At 46.5% G+C, this 10,072-nt stretch overlaps 1 protein-coding gene across 1 annotated transcript; it reads right to left on the reverse strand.

Annotated features, from left to right (window-relative positions):
• Positions 1 to 2,703: 2,703 nt before the first annotated feature.
• LOC142574057 (uncharacterized) lies at positions 2,704 to 9,534 on the reverse strand. The gene is made up of 3 exons (XM_075683233.1): positions 8,846 to 9,534; positions 6,685 to 6,923; positions 2,704 to 3,227 (listed from the first exon to the last, which is right to left on the reverse strand). Exons 1-3 carry the CDS (start codon positions 9,506 to 9,508, stop codon positions 2,831 to 2,833), a joined length of 1,299 nt encoding a protein of 432 aa, XP_075539348.1. The 5' UTR covers positions 9,509 to 9,534; the 3' UTR covers positions 2,704 to 2,830.
• Positions 9,535 to 10,072: the final 538 nt, after the last annotated feature.

Raw genomic sequence — 10,072 nt, forward strand, 5'->3', positions numbered from 1 at the left:
AGTTGTCTAATTGTTTGGGTCGCAAGGTATGTGCGCCTGTTCGCGATGTGATCGGGGTCCTTCCATGGTCGTCATTCCAGTTTCTCAATCTTAATTTGGTCATGCCGTGATCGTCACGCCATCGTGGTCCCGCTGTCGTTTTATTGTTGTCTTCGCTTCAGTAACGTCATCCCATCGTCATGCTGTCATCACACCAGCTTTGTCGCGTAATCGACGCCAATATTCGTCATTCTATTGCAATCATAGTGTCGTCACTGAATGATTATGCCACCCTTGTCATGCCGTCATCGTGAGACAGTCGCTATCATGCGTTCATTGTTAAACCGTTGTAGTCGTGCCATCGCCATCACAACAGCTTCTTCATTCAACTCTCTCTCGTCGTCATGCCAACGTCGTCATACAGGCTTCTTGGCGCAGCCATCCTTCCCCGCTGTCATCATACTGTCGCTGTAATCCCTTTTGTTCTCATGCCTTTGTCACACCATCGTCGTCATTGCGTCGTCATCGTACCGTGGGCGTGATACCCTAGCGGTGATTTCATCGTCTTTATTGCAACTTCGGCATCCGCCTTTCCTCAGGCAGACCGTCACACCATCATAGTCGATAGATTATTTTTATTTCATAACTCTATTGTATCGTGCTTTCATTATTCAATCACAATTATTTTGTTGCTGTCATGCCGTTATCATTATTGCCTCGTCGTCAGACGGACGCTATCATGTATTCTTTGTCATACCATCGTCTTCATGCAACCGTGATCGCACGATTGTCATTCCAGCTTCTTCCTCCTATTTTCGTCATACCGACGTCTTCCCGCCATCGTCGCAGTATAGTCATCTCATTGTTCTCGTTCCGCAGCCTTCACGCTGTCGCAGTTACATCATCGTGATAATTTAGGGAATCGACATATCATCGTCGTCATGTCATGGTCATTATACCGCCGTTGTCGTCCCATCATATATGATTCGTTCTTCGTTCTATCGTCGCTGCGTCGGCGTCATACATCGTCATGCCGCCATGCTCATGGGTGAAATTGGCAATCGAGTACCATTGCAAAACCGGACGACATGGGAGTATGTGAGACAGCAGAAGTAATGAGCCCCGGAATTACCCCCTCACGTGGTAAATAAGCGTGACTTCAGAAATAAGGTCTGTCGTTACATTGCTCCAATGCTATTCGCATTACCGTTGCCAGTCATCGTGAGATAAATTCTGCCGCAGTTTTTCTTCCGTCGTTGATGCAGTGGGGGAAAACCAAAACGCACAAAGCTGTGCACTCGTCTTATTAAAAGCAGATTTATGTTAGAATTCCCCTAATCGAGCATTTTAATGCACTTGTTCGAGACTTCACCTTGACTTCTTGTGTGGCGGTGCTGTAGCGGCAAGTGCATCAGGCTGTGGTGGTACAGCTGGTCATCATGTATTTTCATGAACTAGGATAGTACATGGTTGTTCAATGAAGACAAACTGATGATCTGAAATCTTTATTTCTGGAAATTAATAATCTACACTTTTATTCCTTTCGGCGTGATTCCAAATTAGCGAAATTCATGGATACCACTGTTTCTACCACGCTTATATAACATAATAAAAGCCGTACTTTTTGCACGTACTCAAAAATCGCCTCCTGTGTCTTAGGTATGCACTCCTTTGTGCCAAAGCAATGTCCCGTTTTACTGTGAGATACGTAATGAGCCCTAGAGTGCCGCACTTGGAGTGCAAAAGGGGCAAGTGGATTGTTGCAATGCTTTGGTGGACGGTGAATAAATGACATTGCATTGACTCGGAACAAGACATGGAACCAGGCGTAAAAATGCATTTGAGGTGATGTTTAAGCAGGCGTTAAACCGTGAATTGACTGTTATCATCTCGCCATGTTATAGATGTTGGGACGTGTAAATTTCACTTACGGGAGAGCATATATAAAATCATATAGATGTGTGGAATATGAACTTACAGAACAAAAGAATTTAAAGCACCAGTCACCAAATTTATCGAACAACTTATGCATCTTTCCTGTACGATTGAACGTAAATGTTGAAAACTAGTTCGAAAGGCTATGCTGACGTGCCTTTCTAATTGTTTTGCCGCTACCGAGTTGCAGCTAGCTCAGCAACATGAATTTGTAGGTGGCTTGACAAAGACAGTAAGCAGATACTTTTTTTGGTCTTCTTTGCCGACTCGTGTGAGCGGCACTAAGAGTCCTTTTTCTTTTCCCCTAACAGAAATGCATGGGAAGGCGAACCGAAAAAGTAGATAACTGTACTGCTGCATTAAGCGTGAAATATTCGCGGCTGTTGAGCAGCATTTCTACATATAGACGAGTCTTGCACTGCGAGTTATACTCGCAGAAAAACAAAATCGTATCCCCGTGACCTCCGAAAACTGCAAGGACACTTTTCACAAGGTTTCGCCAGTCCTTAACTGGTTGCAAGCGTTAACACGGTCGGTCTGCAGCGCATCTCTTCCGTTTACGCGAGACGCGCATTCCATACCAGCCGCGGTAGCACAATTTCACAGCAGCTTTTCTGCCTTCGGATGTCAGGAAAGAGGAATAAATGACGAATACAACTTGTCCTGCCTCGATCCTATTAATACATTGCAGCACGCAGCAGTAACACATAGTGACAAACAAACACGTACAGCGCTGTATGTGGCATTCATCATGAGCCGACTATATAGCAAGACATTCTATTCCTCCTTTTCTTAGGCGAAGGGCGCATCCTCACCCGCACCGTAGGATTTCGTCGACTACGTAACACTAATCGAAAAGAGACGGCTGATTCGACACACACTCTGAATTTAATTATCATTACGCGTAAAATCTGCCTCAATTGCAGGCAAAGCTTGGCACTCGGCGCGCAAGATGCAAGCCTGCTAATTCCCGACGCAAGCTTTGCGGTAGGCGGCGAGTGAGGCGAACTGGTTGGAGCCGACGAGGCATCGGCGCGACTCGAGCGTGCGTCGAGACGCGTTCACGCAGCGAGCGCCACCGCGTGCCTGCATATCCGCGAAATAAGGGTGTCTCAGCTGCCGAGGCGAGCACGCCTGCGCGGGCGGCGTCTCGTCGCACTCCGGCTCCGTACGGAGCACGCAGCGCCGGCGACACTCTTCCGAGCTCCTGAAGACGCCCCGGCGAGCCCACAGGCAAGCAGGTGCCCTGCGGGAAGGTCCATGCGGCGCACCTCTTCCCGTCAAAATACCAGGGCACGTCCAGCACGTCTTGCCTACGTAAAATGTAACGGGAGAGGAATGAGGCGTGTATAATTTTAGGAGTGGTACTGCTTTTATTTAGGTAGCGAATGTTAATATACACTAAGGCACATGTTTCAGTGCTGTTACTTTATCATATATATATATATATATATATATATATATATATATATATATATATATATATATATATATATATATATTTCTCTCTTTGCTTTATTGCGTTATACGGACGCACCGTATGGTTTCGCGCCGTCCTGCTGTAACGGTATCGACGGTGCATGCGTGCACGGCCCGCGGGTGGCGGCGATCTTCAGATACGCGACAGACGCACAATGCATTTGGCTTCGAAATCGAAGAAGCCAACTGAACGCACCGCTCGATCGGCTCTGCAGCAGAGCCAGGGCCGCGTTCTAGCTTCCGCTGCGGGCATAAGCGTGATGAGCACAAACAAGAGCGTTCCTGCTGAGCAGCTTGTGTGCGCACCGCATTACAGCTGCGAAGGCGCTCATTACTACTGCCCAGAAGCAGTTGCCGCGCCTACAACGTTCCGTAAATATTTGGTTTTTGCGTAATGTTTGAGCATCGTCCGAAGAGCTTTAGCCGCGCGGCAAACCTTTCAACGCTATCCTTCTACGCGCAAGTTTAACTGGCCAGCTCGTGAAATCGGCGGCGTCAGTCTGAAGCCGCGAAGGAACCGAATGAGGAAGGCGTCGGGGCCTCCGCGCTGGCTCTGGTTTGTCTGCAAACTTAACCTACTCATTTAATTAGCATGCACTGTGGGCAACCACTACGCTGAAATAGGGACTTCGCCTTAGGCTGAAGCATTGTGATACGTGGCGATAGTAGAATATGTTCGATGACAATATCTTATTCTTACTGTTTCTATGGATTTAGTGACGTGTTCTTATATGTTTGCGCTGTCTTGTTTTTGTTGATTATGTGTGAACATAGCTCTGCTAACTGCGATGCTACATGGAAAGCATTTTTGTGCTTAAGTAGGCCGGTAGCGGTGCAAATAAAACCAGTTGTTAGTCAGCGCTTGTGTTGTGGTTTGTGTTTCTTTGTCTTCGTCCCAGTCGCTCTGTACCTTTTGAATCATCTGTTTGTTTACTTCAATAGATTCGTCCCCTGTTGCCATCGGGTCCTGTGTTTCTCAGGGAATCGTATTAGGTCCTTTATTATTCTCAATGTAGATTAACAACCTACCTTGTAGCACCACCTTTAAATTTAGGCTTTATGTAGATGATTTCTACTCTATGAAACCTTTATGTGATTGATGACCATTACAATCTTGTCCTCCAAAATATGGAAAGTGAACATCAACCGCAGTAAAACAGCCGTGATTTCACCTACTAGCTGACGGAGTCCTTTCCTTTTGACCACTCTGTGAACGGCGTTGATGCTTAAAAGAGTATCCTAATATAAATATTTAGGCGTTCTTCTAACAGAACATCTTTCTTTCGTCTAAACACATCGAATATGTAGACGGAAAATCACTAAAACAACTAGGGTATTTGCACCGCACTTTAACCAAGACCCTTGTGACACTAATCTGCTCTTATATAAAACGCCAATTCGCCCCGTTCTTGAATATGGGCCCCTAGTTTGGTGCCATACAAACACTGTGCAGTAACATCACTCGGAAATTTGCCAAGAAAACCAATTCGTTTCATTCGCCAAAATTACAGCCGCAGCTTCTCGCCTACACAAGCTCTACAATCACTGAACATGGAACCACTTCTTTGGCATTATCACAACGAAACTCTGATATCTTTATCTACAATAAATAACTTCACCTCTTGCCTTTGTGACTGTAACCATATCACTTTTACAAAGGAAAGTTGTACACGCAGTTCCTACGCGTTGAACATGTTTTTGCGCTTACGAGCATATTCAAATAAAGTTTTCTTTTCCCAAGCGTAATAGAACTCTGCCCAGTAACATTCGTTCCTTACCATTGAACGAGTTTTTAGTTGTCACTGGCGAACAACTTGCTAACAAGTCAATCGCTTCATCTGTATTAATGTTCTCTTTGTATGTCTTTACTCTTGTATGTCTTTACGTGTATGTCTTTACTTTTTAACAACACTTGGTTTAATTATTTCCTTGAATTTGCTTCGTTATGTTCTACTGATATTGCGTAACATTTCCGCACTCATACTTTAGCCGTAGCATTACCTCTGCAGTATATAGAGTAAATAAATAAGTAAAAATAAAAAAAAGGCACGGCCATGAGGGCTTGCTGGCGCCAAGCCTTAAGAAGGAACCTTACAAACCTATAAACTGCTTTGTAAATGCAGGTCCAGATGTCCAGCACTGATGAATCTCGTTCTCCGGTACACTCTATCAAAGCTGACTTTGTTCTTTCGGGTATGATCACTGAAGTCTGTGGATTTACAGACCAAATCGACATGTACTGGCCGGGATTTTTTGTTCTTGTCGCTTTCTTTTTCTTTCTTTTTTACATCACCAAAAATTTCTGTGCCCGAGCGTTCTTACTTTCTTCCCTTTTTGTAATGCGGGTGTCACTGCCATATTCATCGAAACCGCGACTTCCTTCTGAGCAGCAGGATGCTAATGTCATTGAGCCACCCCGATGGAGAAGGTTGTGATGGGAAGCATTGTTGCTATTTGCTACCCAGGAAAATCTATGCTTACGTTCTTTTCTTGCATTTGTTTTTTTTTAAAAGTCAAGTAAAATTAAGCGGTTCCCAAGCACTGCGGGAATCGGTGGACATGAAGCGTCACGACGTCTTCAATGACACTGTCAGTACTGAGAAGCTGTTTATCTCTAGATGCAGGCGAAATTGCAAGTAGGGCCGCCTGTACAAAGTAGTACGAAGAGTAACGCTTCAGTTTAATACACCTACAACCCATGTAAACTACAACTATTAACACTTTCCTCTCAATACATTAGTTATTGTTGCTTAGGGTCGCAATGAACTAAGTATAGTAACACCTTTTATCACGTGCAAACAACTGCTCAAGCGCTCCATCTCCGAAGTACTCCAATCAAAGGTGATATATGGTGTCCTTCGTGATTTCCCTATACGCACCTCATGTGTATATTTCCCCGAAATACGCTTACTTGGTATAAGACGCCGCGGCAAATCTGAAGAGGCGTGAAAGCTCGGTCCACATGCTAGACCTGCTAGGCCGCAATGGGATAGAAATATCAGAATAGACCCACCCACGTCTCTGACTGCACTAGGTCCAGTACCGGCTCGCATTACAATTTGCACCTAAACGTTTGTGAGGACCCATCTCGTGCATTGGTGCCTGCATCAGCTCGCCGAGTAACCGCAATCGGTTACACAGAATTAGGGATCGGACAAGTCTATCCGCTGAGACAGTGAACGAAGACACACCAAACGCCGTAGAGTAGGCAAGGAGAGCTTCGCTTTAAAACGTTGTCAGACTCGGCAAACAAAGAACACGCGGTACACTCGCAATGAGCCTCCAGCTCACCGGGCGCAGGGAAAGAACAGCGTGCTTTCGTAGCACCGGTCCGACACGCGGCGACCGTTGACGCAGCTGGTGAGGCAGCTCTCCAAGCTGAGAAACCGGTTGGAGCCGCGGTTACACACGTGCACGGTGTCCGCGGCCGCCGGGACGCAGGCTCGCTGGTCGGCGCTGTAGTAGAACTCCGACTTTGGCCGCCCGCAGTGCGTGTACACGTGACGGCTGCAGGACTCGTCTGTGGCGGCCTGCGATGCAGGAGCGCGTGGCATGTATCAGTGCCTATGCCCGCGAAGTATCATCGTATCACATATAGCCGCAGACTTTAAATGTGGCAACGGCACTGTTACTGGAATTGCCCGGCGTACTCGTAGCGGCAGGTACAGTCTTATTTTCGTCTTTATGCGTAGAAAGACACTTTTGCATCGGGGATCTTCGCGCATTGGGCTCACGTTCGTGCAATAAATATACCCTGTTATACCGAAAATTTATTTGCCTGCTCCACACCCGGCAGCATATCGCGGGCGCCACTTTCGCAAAGCTGAACTATTAAAAAATAAAAAAAAATCAAATGCACGAATACTGCAGTGACGTAGGTTCCTCGGAGCGACCAATCGGGACATGTACGTATATACACTGTTTGAGAGAAATAACTTTGCCTTAACGCAGAACATGAAGCGTGGTGGTCGAGCGCACTCGGTCGCAGTTGTGGATTGTTACAGCTTTAGCGTCGTGTGATACGTGATATGCCAATGTGATACGTTACCACGAGATGACCGGTCCACACGCATCTCTTATACCAGGGACTGCCGTGATGGTAGCCACCGCTCCTTCCGGTCACCGGGATTGCGCGACAACGTGGCGGCACCGCGACAACCCAGTTCGATCGGAATTCATCTTTGCTACAGTCTTCACTGCAGTCATTACAGGCATTGACTAGTTAACGTTATATTTATTGACACTAGGACACGTGACATTACGAAATTTAATCCTATCAGTTGGCAAGGCGATGTCTGTTGAGCATAAATCCTACGACTACAGAACTACTAACAATATATTCGTCCCTAATATGGGCTAAGAAATTCATTGACGTTCCAATAACACTTGCCAAATGCTGTCCTCTAGCAGCTCGAGACAATCTTCAGTGGAAAGCCGGAGCAGCTTTAATATATTCTTTTTAGACGAATATGCCAAATGTGCTGCTACTCTTTGTAATCTGTGTCCTAAAGCAAAATAATAAAATAAAACATTAATTAATAAACGTGCATTTACCTAGCTGAATATTGCGCTATCTTAAATGAGCAATTTCCACCTTTTTCAGAAATTGTCCTAAAAAGCCATCTCCTACAGGTAGATTTTAAAAAAAATGAAAGAAAAGAGAAAGGATTAGGATTTCCCAGGAAAGATATGTGGTTGATACTGCGCATTAGTAGCACACAGTAGCTCGTCCTTGCTTCTTTCGTAGCGCTGGTGGCTCGTTTTGTGCCAGCAGTACCCGATGAACGCTTCTCGCGATTCTCATAACTACAGGGTGTTTCACGTAACTTCAGCCAAACGTTAAAAATATGCAAATACCACTTAGCTGGACCGAACCAAGGTAATATTCTTCCGTCGGTTTTAGCATTCTGATTGATTTTTAGCATTCTGCCTAATTGCATAATTAGCCTTAATTATTTATTCAACTTTTGCATAACTTTATTAGATGAAAAGCGTTAATGAGAAACTTGCAGAACATAAAAAAAAACTCTGCATACAGCTTCCTGTTGCCTAATACGTGCTACATAAAAGTGTTTTACCGAGCGTAAAAGAAGCCCGCGAATACGCGCAAAATTACCGCGCGACTGGCCGTTCGCGGCTTTTCGCGGGTATTCGCGGACTTACTTCGCGCTAGGAAAAACACTTATTAGGACGTCTTCAGCAACAAAAAATGTACCGGGAATTTTTCATGTTGCTTTACTTTCATATAATTATAATAATTGAGAAGTTGCTTAAGACTAACGATCTATTTGGGCGTCTTGCAAAAAAAAATATTCGGAGTATTTCCAAGCGCTGGCAAACAACGTTACCTTGGTTCTACCCAACTACGTAGCATTTGCATACATTTTATGTTTGGCTCAAGTTAAGTGAAAAACCCTGAATGAGAATTACCCCACGAAGAGGACAAACTTACGCGTCTCGGTTGTGCGTCGTCTTCGCCCCGAGTCGTGGTCACCGTCGTGGCAGGTGTCGTCGTCTCGGGGCTCGTCTTCGCGCTCGTCCGCCGTGGTCGCGCTGCCCCTCCGCTCGCCGCCCGGCCCGCGACTTGGATCCGCGCGCGATTGCGTATCGTCCTTTTCCTGTTGCCGTGTTCGTCCATGTCCGTGTGCCCAATCCTCCGCGGAATGAGACGCTCGCCGACTGTGCTGGGCGCCACGCCCAGCCGCCGCTTCCCGGCATCCTCCTCGACGTCCGGGCCGACGTCGAGCGGCGACAGCGAGCTGTGGACGACGAGAAGACCGATGCCCAAGAGGAGCGCCGCGAAAGCGACGCCGACGACGAAGCTCAGGCACTCGGGGCTTCCGTGCTTCCAGGGCTCCGTCGCAGCTTCGGGCTCCAGCGACTGCTCGGAAACGGGCTCGGCGCTGCCTTCGTAGTAGTAACCGGGATAGCTGCGATCCGGTGCTAGAGCTGCTGCCGGCCACGGACCATCAGACAGGAAACGCGAATCGTGTGGCGGTTCAGTCCACGTCAGCGGAGGCCTCCATCCGCTGTGGAGAGGCCGGGTCGCCGGAGGGATGACGCCGGAACGCTCGGCCTCGCAGTTCCACTCGGGTTCCCTTTGGACGGGCTGCATTCTCGTCAAATAAAAACGGGATCAGCCAGAAGTGGTTACGAGCTTCTCCTTCTTCTTCTTCTTTCTTCAAGATTGGGGCACGTGTCCACGAGGGTGGGGGATTGGCCATGGTTCTCAAAGGAAACATGATATGAATTTCTTGCTTCCTGTTAGGTTAGTGATGTGTAATATCTATATTTAATTATTAGTGATTATAAATTATTTTTCTGTTTTTTTGTTGATAGTACTCATGCCAATTTTGACGTAGTTGCTATATTATATAAGAAAGTAACGCGATTCAGCGTTACTAATGAGGAAAAGGTGTTTAATGTGATTGTCTCTCAGTAGCAATGACGTACTCATGCACAATTTGGCACATTTCCTTTCAGGATCGACTGAGCGTACTTGCCCCAAAAGGCAAAGTGTTATTGACCAAGAGAGGAAGGCCCATGCGCAATAGGCGCTGCTCTAAGTAGGTATTTCTTTTGGGATTATATTTTTGACAAAAGCGGAGTAAAGGGGTCCCGTGATTCTATATCCCCACGCCATGCACAAAGCTTCTGTGGTGCGAATCCACACCTACTC

Source organism: Dermacentor variabilis, chromosome 3, assembly GCF_050947875.1.
Source record: "Dermacentor variabilis isolate Ectoservices chromosome 3, ASM5094787v1, whole genome shotgun sequence".
Classification (NCBI taxonomy): domain Eukaryota; kingdom Metazoa; phylum Arthropoda; class Arachnida; order Ixodida; family Ixodidae; genus Dermacentor; species Dermacentor variabilis.